The sequence below is a fragment of the Scyliorhinus torazame genome, chromosome 29 (assembly GCF_047496885.1).
Source record: "Scyliorhinus torazame isolate Kashiwa2021f chromosome 29, sScyTor2.1, whole genome shotgun sequence".
Classification (NCBI taxonomy): domain Eukaryota; kingdom Metazoa; phylum Chordata; class Chondrichthyes; order Carcharhiniformes; family Scyliorhinidae; genus Scyliorhinus; species Scyliorhinus torazame.
Genome location: NC_092735.1, coordinates 6236471 through 6253580, shown reverse-complemented (window position 1 = coordinate 6253580; position 17110 = coordinate 6236471). Strand labels below are relative to the sequence as shown.

General features: G+C 50.3%; 1 protein-coding gene across 2 annotated transcripts in view; it reads left to right on the top strand.

Moving 5' to 3' along the window:
- Positions 1-17110, top strand: part of LOC140403829 (zinc finger CCCH domain-containing protein 7B-like) — a 143453-nt gene that overhangs the window by 79383 nt on the left and 46960 nt on the right. The window contains exons 9-13 of one of the 2 annotated variants that reach the window (XM_072492001.1): positions 4308-4567; positions 6126-6375; positions 13647-13702; positions 15017-15170; positions 16924-17085. In XM_072492001.1, coding sequence (XP_072348102.1) covers positions 4308-4567; positions 6126-6375; positions 13647-13702; positions 15017-15170; positions 16924-17085 — 882 coding nt within the window. Of the gene's footprint in view, positions 1-4307; positions 4568-6125; positions 6376-13646; positions 13703-15013; positions 15171-16923; positions 17086-17110 lie in introns of both variants that reach the window. The other variant, XM_072492000.1, reaches the window with a different exon arrangement.

Here is a 17110-nt window from a genome sequence, read left to right as displayed (position 1 = left end):
ATCACCTCACACTTCTCTACATTAAACTCCATTTGCCACCTCTCAGCCCAGCTCTGCAGCTTATCTATATTCCTCTGTAACCTGCTACATCCTTCCACACTATCGACAACACCACCGACTTTAGTATCGTCTGCAAATTTACTCACCCACCCTTCTGCGCCTTCCTCTAGGTCATTGATAAAAATGACAAACAGCAACGGCCCCAGAACAGATCCTTGTGGTACTCCACTTGTGACTGTACTCCATTCTGAACATTTCCCATCAACCACCACCCTCTGTCTTCTTTCAGCTAGCCAATTTCTGATCCACATCTCTAAATCACCCTCAATCCCCAGCCTCCGTATTTTTTGCAATAGCCTACCGTGGGGAACCTTATCAAACGCTTTGCTGAAATCCATATACACCACATCAACTGCTCTACCCTCGTCTACCTGTTCAGTCACCTCAAAGAACTCAATAAGGTTTGTGAGGCATGACCTACCCTTCACAAAGCCATGCTGACTATCCCTGATCATATTATTCCTATCTAGATGATTATAAATCTTGTCTCTTATAATCCCCTCCAAGACTTTACCCACTACAGACGTGAGGCTCACCGGTCTATAGTTGCCGGGGTTGTCTCTGCTCCCCTTTTTGAACAAAGGGACCACATTTGCTGTCCTCCAGTCCTCTGGCACTATTCCTGTAGCCAATGATGACATAAAAATCAAAGCCAAAGGTCCAGCAATCTCTTCCCTGGCCTCCCAGAGAATCCTAGGATAAATCCCATCAGGTCCCGGGGACTTATCTATTTTCAGCCTGTCCAGAATTGCCAACACCTCTTCCCTACGTACCTCAATGCCATCTATTCTATTAGCCTGGGTCTCAGCATTCTCCTCCACAACATTATCTTTTTCCTGAGTGAATACTGACGAAAAATATTCATTTAGTATCTCGCCTATCTCTTCAGACTCCACACACAATTTCCCATCCCTGTCCTTGACTGGTCCTACTCTTTCCCTAGTCAGTCGCTTATTCCTGACATACCTATAGAAAGCTTTTGGGTTTTCCTTGATCCTTCCTGACAAATACTTCTCATGTCCCCTCCTTGCTCGTCTTAGCTCTCTCTTTAGATCCTTCCTCGCTACCTTGTAACTATCCATCGCCCCAACCGAAACTTCACACTTCATCTTCACATAGGCCTCCTTCTTCCTCTTAACAAAAGATTCCACTTCCTTGGTAAACCACGGTTCCCTCGCTCGACGCCTTCCTCCCTGTCTGACCGGTACATACTTATCAAGAACACGCAGTAGCTGATCCTTGAACAAGCCCCACTTATCCAGTGTGCCCAACACTTGCAGCCTACTTCTCCACCTTATCCCCCCCAAGTCACGTCTAATGGCATCATAATTGCCCTTCCCCCAGCTATAACTCTTGCCCTGCGGTGTATACTTATCCCTTTCCATCATTAACGTAAACGTCACCGAATTGTGGTCACTGTCCCCAAAGTGCTCTCCTACCTCCAAATCCAACACCTGGCCTGGTTCATTACCCAAAACCAAATCCAACGTGGCCTCGCCTCTTGTTGGCCTGTCAACATATTGCGTCAGGAAACACTCCACACACTGTACAAAAAACGACCCATCTATTGTACTCGAACTACATCTTTTCCAGTCAATATTTGGAAAGTTAAAGTCTCCCATAATAACTACCCTGTTACTTTCGCTCATATCCAGAATCATCTTCGCCATCCTTTCCTCTACATCCCTAGAACTATTAGGAGGCCTATAAAAAACTCCCAACAGGGTGACCTGTCCTTTCCTGTTTCTAACTTCAGCCCGGCCTCCTTCGGAGATCCGCAGCATCACAGGTGCCAGTCTTCGGACCACTCCACGTGATATCATGTAACGGCTGAAGACACTGAGTACTGCAAAGTCGATGGGCCCTGACAATAGTCTGGCAATAATCCTGAAGACTTGGCCTTCAAAACTAGCTGCGCCCTTGCTAAACTGTTCTGGCACACTGGCATCTACCCAGCAATGTTCATGCCCTGTCCACAAAAAGCTGAGTACCCAATTCTTTTTCTTCCCCCCCCCCCCCCCCCCAATTTAGCGTGGCCAATCCACCTAGCCGCCACTGTCTTTGGGTTGTGGGGGTGAGACCCACGCAGACACGGGGAGAATGTACAAACTCCACACGGGCAGTGACCCAGGGCGGGGATTCGAACCCGGGACCTCGGCGCCGTGAGGCAGCAGTGCTAACCACTGCGCCGGAGTGCTGCTCCGATTACAGGCATTCTTTCCCAACATTACAACAGTAACTATGCTTCAGAAGTATTCCACTGGCTAAAATATACTTGGGAATATCCTGAGGTCATATAATGCACTGTATAAATGCGTTCTTTATATTTGTACAACTATATTCACCCCGTTTGACTATCACTTTCCCCAAACTCCTGCAAATAAGTTAAAAAAACTTACCTGCACATTTTTATTTTAATCCTGATTTTTAATCATTTATATTCCGTTTTCAATCTAGCATTACACTTTTCCCATTATGCTCTATATCAGTGTAATCTCAACTTCTTACATGCAATTCTATGGGAGATTGACTAAAGATGTCCAAAAGTGTGTGGGTTAGGTGGGATTACTGGAATAGAGCGGGAGATTGGGACTGGGTGAGGTGCTCTTTTGGAGGATCGGTACAGACTCGCTGGGTCGAATGGCCTCCTTCTACACTGTAGGGATTCTATAATATATTATTAGAAATCTTCTGTAGGGTACAAGCATCTGTCCACAAACCTTGTTCTATGTTGGCACACCTTTTGGTCATGCATTGAAGGCAGCATGTTGGCACAGTGGTTAACACTGCTGCCCCACAGCGTCAGGGACCCGGGTTCCATTCTGGCCTTGGGTCACTGACTGTGCGGAGTCTGCACGTTCTCCCCGTGTCTGCCTGGGTTTCCTCTGGGTGCTCCGGTTTCCTCCCGCAGTCCAGAGATGTGCAGGTGAGGTGGGGTTGCGGGGATGGGGCAGGGGAGTAGGCCTGGGTGAGGTGCTCTTTCAGAAGGTCGATGCAGACCTGATGGGCCGAATGACCTCCTGCGCTGCTGGGAATTCTATGATTCCATGGCTACGCCTCCACATGGCCAGTATATGCCATGGTAAATTGTTATGCCAATGTTCCCCATTCAGTTTTGCTACGTCATCTATCACAACGTTGGATCGGAGATTGGACAGGTTGGGGTTATTGTCCTTGGAACTAAGAAGGTTGAGGGGTGACTTAATCGAGGTGTTCAAAATTATGAGGGGAGAAGATAGAGTGGACAGGATTGTTTCCCTTGAATTCTAGAGCCAGGGGACACAGATTCAAGATAAGTGGCAGAAGGTGTAGAGGGGACATGAGGAAGAAGGTTTTTACGCAGAGGGTAATGGGAGTCTGGAATTCGCTGCCCGAGTTGGAGGCAGGGAGCCTAAACTCTTTTAAAAAGTACCTGGATCTGCAACTTAAGTGCTGTCAGCTACAGGGCTGTGGGCCGGGGGCAGGAAGGTGGGAATAGAAAGGACACCTGGGGCAGTGCAGTGTTAGGACTGCTGCCTCACAGCGCCGAGGATCCGGGTTCGATCCCGGCCCCGGGTCACCATCCGTGTGGAGTTTACACATTCTCCCCGTGTCTGCCTGGGTCTCACCCCCACCCAAAGACAGTGGAGGCTAGGTGGATTGGCCACGCTAAATTGTCCCTTAATTGGGAGGGGGGAGGGGGGGGGGGAAGAATTGGGTACTCTAAATTTATTTTTAAACAAGAGTGTTCTCGGGCTTGCTTTGCCCTTGAGAGGGCGGTTAAGAGTCAACCACATTGCTGTGGGTCTGGAGCCACGTGTAGGCCAGACCGGGTAAGGGCGGCAGATTTCCTTCCCTAAGGGACATTGGTGAACCAGGTGGGTTTTTCCGACAATCGGCAATGGTTTCATTTTTATTGAATTCTGCAATGGCGGGATTTAATCTTGGCCCCCAGAGCATTTACCTGGGTCTCTGGTTTACTAGTCCAGTAACAATACCACCGCGCCACTGCCTCCCCATAGACCAGATGGGCCGAATGGCCTCTTTCTGTGTTGTAACATTTCTGTGGTTCGATGTAGTTGTAGACTCTGGCCATGGGATGACTCTGTGGTGTGAACATCTAGAACTCGTTGTCCTGACCTTTTATATTTCAAAAATAATCTTGCGTTCATCACTCGACGCCACAGGCAATTTACAAGTTACGTCTAATGATTACGTTTGTGATGTCCCCTTGTGTCATCGTTGTGTTATTTGTTTCCACGCTGCAGGTTCACCGTTGGATCTTCCACGTCTCCCTGTTCCAGCCACCCTCTCTGCTCCAGCCAGTGAGGTTTCCGCTCCCATCAGCTCCGTCCCTGTCAGTATCCAACAGTCCCAGACCGACCCGCCTCTGCTGAAAACCCCCCTTGGGGATGGGGTCTCCCTCTCAGTGCCCGAAACTGCAGAGGAGTTCCCGGATGAGGAAATTATTGGAGCGGAGCTGGACACATTGTTGGATTCTATAGGGGAAACGAATGATTTTCCAATGGTAAGAGACAGATGAAACATTTCCGGTGGCTGGCCTCGTCTGCTGAAAATCCCAGGGGCACGATAATCATCCTTGGTTCCCCAGGGTGACAAGGGGGAAAGTTGGCCACCCCTGATTTCTAATACTTGACACTTGTGGGGCAGTGTGTAAATGGGACACCAGGAAAGGACAAGGCTAGGCTCTGCTTGGTTGGCCTTCCCTACATGGCCCAAGATGCAGCCCCTCCTGTCATTATTTACACATGATGACCGGTTGGGATATCGCTGAGATCCAGCAATTGCGGTAGGAGGCACCGAACAAGGGGAAAGAATATATCATCAATACAAAGTTGAATGATTTAGGTGCCAATGTTGTGCGTCAATGTTCTTCCACGTGTTACCCGCGAGCCACATGTGAGAAGTTACATTTCAGACTAGTGGCAAAAATAAGTGAAGTCTCCACAGGCTGCTTTCCCCTTTGAGGGGGGAGAGCTGACTGGTGGTGATTTAACCTGAGGGTCACCACACCGGGCGAGGTTGAAAATAACTCATGAATAACCTCAGCTGGTACGGGGAATTGAACCCGCGCTGCTGGCCTCGATTTGCATCACGAGCCAGCTGTCCAGCCAACTGAACTAAAGAATAGACCAACATTGTGCATATAATATCAATACTCATTCTACAAACATAACGAAATAGGAGCAGAGGTAGGCCATTCGGCCCCCCGAGCCTGCTCCGCCATTCAATAAGATCATGGGTGATCCGTTCGTGTTTCAAGTTCCAAAAGCAGCTCGGTGGTTAGCACTGCTGCCTCACAGCGCCAGGGTCCCGGGTCAATTCCGGCCTCGGGTCACTGTCTGTGCGGACTCTGCACGTTCTCCCCGTGTCTGCGTGGGTTTCCTCCGGGTGCTCCGGTTTCCTCCCACAGCCCGAAGATGTGCAGGGTAGGTGGATTGGCCTTGCCAAGTTGTCTGTTAGTGTCCAAAGTGCAGGCTAAGTGGGGTTACAGGGATGGGGCGGTGGAGTGGGCCTGGGGAGGGTGCTCTTTCGGAGGGTGGGTGCAGACTCAGTGGGCCGAAATGGTTGCCACCTGCACTATAGGATTTATAAACTAGGACGAGGAAAGTGAGGACCCAGTGGAGGTAGGTGAGGAGTGGGTGGGATTTGTTCGAATAGGCTATTAGCTGTCGTATCACATCAAACAAATTCCTTTTGGCACGGTGGCACAGTGGTTAGCACTGCTGCCTCACGGTGCTGAGGACCCGGGTTCAATCCCGGCCCCGGCTCACTGCGGATTCTCCCCGTGTTTGCGTGGGTTTCGCCCCCACAACCCAAAGATGTGCAGGGTAGATGGATTGGCCACGCTAAATTGCCCCTTAATTGGAAAAAAAGAATTGGGTACACTAAAAAAAATTTTTTAAATCCTTTTGAAGTTCAGTGACTTGTTGACGAGGCTAAAACTCTGGCGCAGATTGTGGTCAACCTTTACCGTCAGATAAGAAACTGTTTCACACCTGGCCTGACGTTATTTCCCACTGAGTTAATGCCGGTTAAAATCTTGTGCTTTTTTTCCCCCCCAGACAACGGTGGCTGGGACAGTTCCGACAAACCTGCCCAACGACGTGTCGAGGCTGCTTGCTGTCTTTCCCACCGGCGCCCCCGTCCTGCCATCCGCCGTGAAGGGGAACATTGGTCCAAAGGTTTCGCTCCCGTCAGCCTATCCCATGCTTCCTGTCCAGAAGATGGATGCCCTGGACAGCATCGGTCCGAACACAATTATAAATAGCCTCGATTCTCTGGACCTGCTGCCTGGAACGGAATCCCGTCCTGGTAAGGGTTTACATACTGAGGGCTCATTCTTAACACGCTTGCGTCTGCGTAATCAACTAGTCCACGTGTTTTTTATGTGGGGGGGGGGGAACTCCCACCTATCGGCGTGACTTTTGAATGATGCTATTTACAGTTTTGAGCATCCCACTTGAGAAGGGGCACACTGAAGGGATGTGACGCAGATCCACCAGAATGTTACCAGGAGTTAAATTATGAGGAGAATGTATGAATATTCCTTGGAATCTAGCAGGTGAAGGGGCGATTTGATTGAGGTTTTTAGCATTTTGGAAGAAGTTTTTAGGGGAGAGAGAGAGACACCGAGACACTGAGAAAAGCTTTCACGAAATTGTTATGGGCCAGGGTTTAGAGAACCCCAAAGTGTATCATGGAGTTCACCTGACCCACAACGTTTAATAGATTGTGGTATGGGGAGCACACGGCCCACTCTACAGGTGTGGGACAGCAGAAATGGAAAAGTATTTTTTAAAGCAAAACAATGTTTATTCTATGAACTCAAGTTAACCTTTTTAAAACATAAAGTGAATATCTTAGCAACCATCAATTCAAATACAACCCCCAAAGAATACAATACTAAGTAATGCTTAATAACTTCCCAAACACCATCCAGAAGACAGAAGAAACACCTTTCAACAGAAGCACATCAGGTTAAAGTCATTACTGTTCTTAGTTTTAAATCACCAGGATCGATTTACAGTCTTTAGATTACAGAGAGAGATTCATACACCTTCTGGCTGTGACTGCAGCTATCCAGCTCTGAAAACAAAACTAAAACACACCCTGCAGCAAACAGCCTAAAACGAAAGTAAAAAGCCGACAGCCCAGCTCCACCCACACTCTGACATCACTGATAAACACCCATTTCTTAAAGGTACATTTCTTAAACAGCAGGGGCTGTTTAGCACTGGGCTAAATCGCTGGCTTTGAAAGCAGACCAAGGCAGGCCAGCAGCACGGTTCAATTCCCGTAACAGCCTCCCCGAACAGGCGCCGGAATGTGGCGACTAGGGGCTTTTCACAGTAACTTCATTAAAGCCTACTTGTGACAATAAGCGATTTTCATTTCATTTCATTCGTAAACGCCCATTTCTTAAAGGTACTCTCACGTGACAAAATTGAGCGGACATAATCTGAGCTTGGCCATTCAGGAGGGGAGTTAGGATACCCTTCTTCGCGCTAGGGGCGGTGGACAGGTGGAACTCGCAGTAAACGCTGGCCCAATACATTGTTTCACATCGAAGATTGACAGATTTTTGCTAGACAAGGTAGCCGGCTTGGGTCACTGACTGCGCGGAGTCTGCACGTTCTCCCCGTGTCGGCGTGGGTTTCCTCCGGGTGCTCCGGTTTCCTCCCACAAGTCCAAAGATGTGCAGTTGAGGTGGATTGGCCGTGCTAAATTGCCCCTTAGTGTCCAAAAAGGTTAGGTTGGGTTATAGGGATAGGGTGGAAGTGTGGGCTTAAGTAGGGGTGTGCTCTTTCCAAGGGCCGGTGCAGATTCAATTGGCCGAATCTGCACAGCAGATTCTATATGAAGGGGAGAGAGCCAAGGCGCAAGGGTGGAGTCGAATTCAAATGAGCCACGATCTAATTGGACATAAGATCATAAGAAATGGAAGCATGAGGCCATCCTGCCCCTCAAGCCTGCCCCGCTATTCAGCAAGATCATGGCAGGCCTGTCTGTGGCCTTGTCATTTGCTTGCTTGACGTCCATAACTTTTGACCCCCCCCTTGTCAATCAAAAATCCATCCAACTCAACCATGAATATACTCATTGACCCGCCCCCATTGCTCTCCCCGGAAGAGAACTCCACAGACTAACCACCTTCTGAGGGAAGGTTTTTTTTTGATCACCATCTTAAATGGGAGAATCCCTATCTTTAAACTGTTACCCCCCGCTCCCGCAGCCCTAGAATCCCCCATGAGGGGGAACATCTTCTCCGCATCCACCTTGTCAAGTCCCCATAGCATCTTGTGTGTGTCAATAGGACCACCTCTCATTCTTCTAAACTCCAGTGAGTGTAGGCCCAACCTTTCCTCATAACCTTGGTTTCTCTCTCCCTACTGTTCATCCCAGGAATCAGCACTGTGTGCCTTTTGTTTCCAATGAAAATGTATCCTTCCTGAAGTAAGGTGACCAAAACTGTTGACAGTACTCCTCAAGTGCGATCTCACCCATGTAAACGGAATGGGAAAGTAGACTCAAGGGGCTAAATGGTCCTGGTCTGCTCCTGTCCCAAGTTTATAACTAGAATTATCGGCCTGCAAACTCAGGCTTTTTTAGTTTAATTTCTGTTGGGGTGAGAGAACAAGCTGGGACCTGTGAGCTAGGACCTAGCCGATGTTGTAGCTGTTGGAGTCGTCTAGGGCGGCCTGTATGTGGTGGTTGCCATGGTTACAGCCGCGCTGTGGTGGCCTCTTCCATTGGCAGGGTTGGGGTCGCAAATCAGCAGGCGAGGAACTGCAGACCCAAAGCTTGCCCACCAACACAACGCCCGTGACACGGGAGAACCGGTCACGCAGTTACTCAGCCCAAACCGCAGGGGGCACTGCTTCCACCCAGACCTGTCAGACTATCAGGAAGGACCGAGCTAGGCTGGGGCTCTTGTGCCTAGAAAGGACAGGTGACTTGATGGAGCAGTCTTTCTCCAGGGAGTAGCGAGAACGTGAAACAATCCCCCAAAAGGATTTGTTGAATGAAATGAAAAATGAATGAAAATCGCTTATTGTCACAAGTAGGCTTCAAATGAAGTTACTGTGAAAAGCCCCTAGTCGCCACATTCCGGCGCCTGTACGGGGAGGCTGTTACGGGAATTCTATCCATGTATTTAATGGAAGGATAGACAGAAGGCCAAGAGGGGTGGCCAGGGGGAGAGCCGGGGGGGGAGGTTGTTGCGCTTGGTAGGGGGTGAGAGATGACATGATCAGGGGCGGAGAAAGGGACCATCTGGGATGGGCTAGGTATAGGGTGGAATTAAGGGGGCGGGAGTTAAGTGGGGAAGATGGTGGACAGCAGAGGGAATTGGAGGCGTACGCCTCTGGTAACGTGGAACGCCCGGGGACTGAATGGGCCAGTTAACAGGTCACGGGTGAGGGCAACACGGTGGGTTAGCTCTGCTGCCTCACGGCGCCGAGGTCCCAGGTTCGATCCCAGCTCTGGGTGAGTGCAGTGTGGAGTTTGCACATTCTCCCCGTGTTTGGTGGGTTTCACCCACACAAAGCCAAAAGATGTGCAGGGTAGGTGGATTGGCCACGCTAAATTGCCCCTTAATTGGAAACAATGAATTGGGTACTCTAAAGTTTATAAAATAAAAAGGTTGTGGGTGTTTGTGCGCCTCAGGAGCTTGAAGACAGCAAGGGGTGGTTTCTCTGCAGGAGACGCAGAAGGACCAGGTTAGGTTAAGGAAGGGGTGGGTCAGGCAGGTTTTTCACTCCGGGTTTGATTTGAAATCGGGGGAGTGGCGATTTTAATGAGCAAAAATATGGGATTTGTGAGTGCGAAGGAGGTGAGGGATCCGGGTGGGAGATACGTGATTGACGTGGGGTATTGGAAGGGGCACCGGGGGTGTTGGTAAATGTGTATGCCCCAAAGGGTTGTTGGCAGCGATCCCGGATTTGGCCACGCACCAGTTGATCATGGGAGGAGATTTTAACTGTGCCCGAGAGCAGAGGGTGGATAGATCGAGTCCCAGGTCGCTGGCTGGGGTACGAATGGGAAAGGAGCTGGGGGGGTTTATGGAGAGGATGGGTATGGTGGATCCATGGCGCTTTCAGAACCCAGGGGGAAGGGACTATTCCTTCTTTTCACACGTCTATAAGGTGTATTCGAGGATTGATTACTTTGTAGTGAGTCAGGAGGTTTTGGTTGGAGTGGAGGGGGCAGAGTATGTGGGGATAGTTATCTCGGACCATGCACCCCACTGGCTGGAGATTCGGTTTAGATCGGGATGAGAGCAGATGGAGGTTTGACTCGAGGTTGTTGGCGGATGGAGGTTTTTGTGATACGGTGCGGGCGGCGATTAAGGAGTATGTGGAGGTGAATCAAAATGGGGAGGTGTCGGCAGCCATTTTTTGGGAAGCACTGAAGGCAGTGGTCGGGGGGGGAATTATTTTGTTTAAGGCTCATGCGGGTAGGGAAAGAAGGGAGGAACGTGACCGTCTAGTGAGTGGGAGAGAGGTGGAGGACAGGGAATATTTAAGAATGCCACCGTGGAGGGATTTGCGAGGAGGAAAAAGTTGCAGGGGCAGTTTGACAGGCTGACAACAGGAAGGGCGGTAGGGCAACTGATTAGGGCAAGGGGGGTGCGATATGAGTATGGGGCGCACCAGCTGCGGAGGCAGGCTGCACCCAGGGAAATACTGAAGATACGGACTGGGGCTGTGGATGTGGCCAGGGAAGATAAACGAGGCGTTTAGGGAGTACTTACGAGGCAGACCCGGGGGGGGGGGGGGGGCGACATGGGGCGGTTTCTGGGCGACTTGGAGTTTCCCCAGGTGGAGGAAGCAAAGAGGCAGGCGTTGGAGGAGCCCCTGGTGCTGAGGGAGATGCTGGATAGTATCAGGGGTAAGAAGCCGGGGAAGGCCTCTGGGCCGGATGGGTACCCGGCGGAATTTTAGAAGGAATTTGCGATGGTCCTGGCGCCACATCTGTTGGGGGTGTTTAATGAAGCACTGGGGAAGGGGGAGTTGCCGGAGACGATGGCGCAGGCAGTAAGCACACTAATCCCGGTGGAAAGTGGGTTGTATAGACCCATATCACTATTGAACACAGATGTGAAAGTATTGGCTAAGTTGTTGGCGGGGAGGATGGAGGACTCTGTCCCGGGGACGGTTGCAGAAGATCAAACAGGCTTCATGAAGGGCAGGCAGCTCGCAAGTAATATAAGACGCTGTTGAATGTGGTGATGAATCCGTCAGGGGCTCTGGTACCGGAGGTGGTGGTGTCCATGGACGCAGAGAAGGCATTTGATCAGGTGGAGTGGATGTACTTGTTTGAGGTTTTGGGAAGGTTTGGGCCGAGATTTGTGGCATGGGCGCGGTTGCTGTATGTGGCACCAAGGGCGAAGGTGAGGACGAATGATATGAGCTCACAAAGCTTTGACTTACACAGGGGTACGAGGCAGGGGTGCCCGCTGTCGCCACTGCTGTTTGCGCTGGCCGTAGAGCCGTTGCCGATGGCTCTCAGGGGGTCGGCGGAGTGGCGGGGGTATCTGAGGGGACAGAGGGAGCATCGGGTGTCGCTCTGTGCCGATGACCACTTGTTGTATGTTTCGGATCCATTGGAGAGTATGGGAAGGATTATGGGCCTGCTGGGAGGTTTGGAGGGTTCTCGGGGTACAAACTGAATGTAGGGAAAAACAAGGTATTCCCGGTGAATGAGCTGGGATGACTGGCTAATTTAGGGGGGATGCCATTTACGGTAGCGAGGGATAGGTTTAGGTATTTGGAGATTCAGGTAGCGAGAGAATGGACGGGGCTCCATAAGTGGAACTTAAGGAAGCTGGTGGAGGAGGCCAGGGAGGATCTTAGGAGGTGGGAAACACTACACTTAATGTTGGCGGGGAGGGTCCAAGTGGTGAAAATGAATATACTGCCGAGATTCTGGTTTACCTTTTAGGCTCTTCCGATCTTTATACCAAAGGCCTTTTTTCGGAAAGTGGACACGATGATTTTGGACTTTGTATGGGCGGGGAAGGTGCCGAGGGTGGGGAGGACCCTGCTGCAGAGGCAGAGGCAGCAGAGGGGGTTGGTGTTGCCGAACTTGCTCCATTATTATTGGGAGGCGAATGTGGACAAGGTGCGGTGGTGGTGGGATGGAGAAGGGGTTGAGTGGGTTAGGATGGAGGAGGAATCTTGTAAGGGGTCTAAGTTTGAGGGCTATGGTGACGGCAGCATTGCCTATGGCTCCGAGTAGGTATTCAGGGAGTCCGGTGGTGCAGTCCACAGTGAAGATTTGGAATCAGCTGAGGAGACATTTTAGGGTGGAAGGGGTGTCGGTGTTAACACCGCTGTGCGAGAATCATGGGTTTGAGCCGGGGGGGTGGATATTGTGTACAGGAGGTAGAGGGAAGTGGGGCTGGTCAAGGTGAGGGATCTGTATTTGGAGGAAGGGTTCGCCAGTCTGGAGGAGCTAAGGCAGAGGGTAGAGCAGAGGGGGAGTGAGTTCAGGTAGCTGCAGGTTAGGGACATTGCGCAAAAGGTCTGGAGGGGGTTCCCTAGGTTGCCGGGATACACCCTGCTGGAGCGACTGCTGCTCCCAGATGTGGAAGGGGAGCGAAGAATTGGGGATATACACGTGTGGCTGGGGGAGCAGGGAGGCGAGCGGGTGGTGAAGATCAAGGAGAAATGGGAAGGGGAGTTGGGAAGGAGGATCAATTGGGGAGTATGGAGTGAGGCGCTGCGAAGGGTAAACGGGACCTCATCTTGTGCAAGGATGAGCCTGATACAGTTTAAGGTGATGCACGGTGTGCAGGTGACTCGGGCGAGAATGAGTGGGTTCTTTCAGGGGGGAGCAGATGAGTGTGAGAGGTGTGGGCGGGGGCCAGAGAATCACACGCACATGTTTTGGGGTTGTGAAAAATTGGGATGATTCTGGGCGGGAGTGTTCGCGGTCTTAGCCAGGGTAGTGGAGGAGGAGGTGGACCCGGGCCCTTTGGTGGCGATATTTACGGTTTCAGAGAAGCCGGAGCTCATGGAGAGGAGGAAGGCCGATGTCATGGCGTTCATCTCTCTGATCGCACGGCGGCGAATTTCGGGATGTTTATTTGCTGTAACCTGTTTTGATACATGTTTGTAATTGTAGCGCACAAAGACTCCGAGAGACGAATAGAGTGAAGTCGATGAGGCTTTATTAAGCGTGACTGTTCCCCCGCAGTTCAGTAGTAGACTGCCTGCGGGGGAGGACTCCTGGTTCTCATACTCCGCCTTCAGGGCGGAGCTAGAGGTCAACGGCCAACCAGGACCCGGGATCTGTCAGCCAATGACATCACGGCTTCACAGTCCCACATGACCCCTAATGCATACTACCACAGTAATAAAATACTTTTTTTTAAAAAAATTGGAAGGATAGACAAATCGAGGGGACTTGTGTGAAACATAACTGACGTGGATCTATCAGATGAGTGTCCTGTTTATGTTGGTACGTCTGTGTTATTCTTTGGCTGGAGGAAGAGGAAATGAGTATCACTCTCCAGAAATAAATAGGTGCAGCATTAATAGAAAGGGGTAATAAAGATTGTTTTAATTCTGCTTCACCAGCTTCAAGACCAATGACGCCGAATAGCAATCACAGCACATCCAGCAGCTTTGCATTGGTAAGTCCAATACCTTCGCCTCCACCGTTCTTACTGCAACTAGACTGAGATTCGGGACAGAAAGCACTTCGACCTCGTAGGCCTCATACTCTTATCAAACTAACCTGCACGTGTTTTGCCTGCCATTCTGCACCAGTCACCTCCTTTATTTGTGTGTGCTGATTCATAGGTTTATAAGTTCATAAGTTTATAAGATATAGGAGCAGAATGAGGCCATTTGGCCCATTTGAATCATCCCTTCTTGACTACCTTCTCCACCTGTGTTGCCCCTTTCAATGACCTGTGGACCTGTACTCCTAGATCTCTTTGACTTTCAATACTCTTGAGGGTTCTACCATTCACTGTATATTCCCTACCTGCATTAGACCTTCCAAAATGCATTACCTCACATTTGTCCGGATTAAACTCCATCTGCCATCTCTCCGCCCAAGTCTCCAAACAATCTAAATCCTGCTGGATCCTCCGACAGTCCTCATCGCTATCCGCAATTCCACCAACCTTTGTGTCGTCTGCAAACTTACTAATCAGACCAGCTACATTTTCCTCCAAATCATTTATATATACTACAAACAGCAAAGGTTCCAGCACTGATCCCTGTGGAACACCACTGGTCACAGCCCTCCAATGAGAAAAGCATCCTTCCATTGCTACTCTCTGCCTTCTATGGCCTAGCCAGTTCTGTATCCACCTTGCCAGCTCACCCCTGATCCCGTGTGACTTCACCTTTTGTACTAGTCTACCATGAGGGACCTTGTCAAAGGCCTTACTGAAGTCCATATAGACAACATCCACTGCCCTACCTGCATCAATCATCTTAGTGACCTCCTCGAAAAACTCTTATCAAGATAGTGAGACACGACCTCCCCTTCACAAAACCGTGCTGCCTCTCACTAATACAGTGCATTAAACAAGAAATGATTGGAGCTTGTAGCAAAGGCCGTGTAGTGGTTGGAGGTGCTGTATCTGACCTGTGCTACAGCAGTACAAATAAGCCTTGAGATCCACCTTGATCCCGATCCAGCAGTTGCCTGGTGGAATTAACACTTTCATGGACATCAAATTCAGAATTGCTGGCCATGCTTCCTGTGGTTGAATAGTCTGACGACCTCATTGTCAAAGCTACTGCACGAATAACGGGCGAGGTGTGAGCTATTGCAGAACATCAGGCATCCATGAAATGTGGCCATCATGGAGGTAACACCCGCAGGATAGGATGGTAGATAGTGGACAAGAGGATTTTCAACGTGTTTAAGCAGCAGGTAACACGATACAGCTCTTTCTTTGACCGCCATCTCCTCCCCCTCTTTACAGCAGAGTAAGCAATCCAACAGCCTGTCCTCCTTGAGCAACTCCTCGGCATTTCTTGGAATGTACGCAGTGCAAATTTCGCCATCGACATTGACAAAGAACCCACTCAGCGACTCGCACGACTTGCGGCAGGCCTGTCTGGGCTGCTTCCTTAAAACAGGTAAAGGGACCACTGCGGCGAGAAGTCTAAATAGCTAAACCGTTGTCATTTCTTAGCAGATTCCGCGTGTCCGTCACTCCTCGGACCGCACGCCAAGCCTCGGTCACCCTGGGGAGATTTAAGAGGTCTGTGTGAATGTGTGTTTGATGGGACTGTCCAGCCTTTGAGAGCAGTGCATCTAATGCTGGGCAGGTGACCTTTTTATGGGAAGGGCAGTGGGAGGAGATGTTTTGGTAGAGGAGGCGGAGAATTCAGCGTGCTCGGCCACAGAGTGATGTAGTTTGAGTTTAATTGAAGCTTTCTATTTGATAATGGTTCCATCGGACTGGGAGGAGGGGGGCTTGGCATTGCCGTCTGTCATCCAGGGGCATCCTTTTGTGATCATTGGAGAGCAGTATCGCGGGTGACTAGAAGGACGGGGCCTGGTTTAACTATACAAGGCATTGGTAAGACCGCACCTGGGGTACTGGGCACAGTTTTGGTCCCCTTATTTGAGGAAAGATGTAGTGACATTGGAGGCAGTCCAGAGGAGGGTCACTGGATTGATCCCAGAGATGAGGGTTTGTCGTATGAGGAGAGATTGAACAATTTAGGTCGATGCTCTCTAGAGTTTAGAAGAATAAGGGGAGATCTAATTGAGGTATACAAGATGCTGAAAGGTCTGGATAAAGTAGACGGGGAGCTGATGTTTCCTCTTGTGGGGCATTCTAGAACGAGAGGTCATAATCTTAGAATAAGAGAGAGCAAATTTAAAACAGATTTGAGGAAAAACCACTTTACCCAAAGGGTTGTGAATCTGTGGAATTCGCTCCCCCAGAGTGCGGTGGATGCTGGGACAGTGAGTAAATTTAAGGAGGAGTTAGACAGATTTTTAATTGGTAATGGGTTGAAGGGTTATGGAGACCGGGCAGGACGGTGGAGTTGAGGCCAGGATGGGATCAGCCAGGATCACATTGAGGGTGTTAGGCGCGGGAGGCTAAATTGCCGACTCCCGCTCCTCGGTCACGTGTTCTAGGCGGGAGATGTCTGGCTGGTTTCGCAATCCAGCTCTTGGCCTGTAAGATTGTAGGTCGCAGATGAGGAACATGTCAGCCATGATTGAATGGCGGAGCAGACTCGATGGGCCGAATGACATAATTCTGCTCCTATATCTTATGAACTTATAAGCCTGGGGCGGCACGGTGGCACAGTGGTTAGCACTGCAGCCTCTCAGCACCAGGGACCGGGGTCCAATTCTGGTCTTGGGTGGCTGTGTGGAGTTTGCACGTCCTCCCCGTGTCTGCGTGAGTTTCCTCCGGGTGCTCCGGTTTCCTCCCACATTCCAAAGATGTGCAGGATAGGTGGGATTACGGGGATAGGGCGGGGGAGTGGGCCGAGGTAGGGTACTCTTTTAGAGGGTCGGTGCCGACTTGATGGGCCGAATGGCCTCTTGCGCTGCAGGGGTTCTTTGTTTCTGAGTCAACTGATCTCACCCAGATAAGACTGTATTGACCTTGGTGCCGGTGGGCTAGAGTAATCTATCTCCCGGGCAGAGGACAAACCGTCTAAACGATAGCAGGAAGGGTAGTAAAACTGAATGAATGAATCAACCAAAAAGTGGGATATTGGCGGCAGGGAGGTGGGGTTGGGGTGTGGGGGGGAGGCGGCGGCGAGTGCAGCCAGGAGCTAAGCCGCTTCGAGCCTTCCAGTTTCTCTGCCTTGACCCACCGACCTAATTTGCTTCAAGTGTTTCTCCGCTTGTGTTTTGTTTGAGGAGTGAAAGCGTTGGATTATCACTATAACCCCGACCTGGAGCATAAATGTAAAAAGGATGTGTTGATTGGAAGACTAAAGGATTCATCGGACATGCGATGGAAGAAGATCAGGCCTCGGCCTACCAAGAATAATTATGGGGGACCTTACTACATTTGTAAAGGTATGGAGGCGCAGGTAACTGAGCA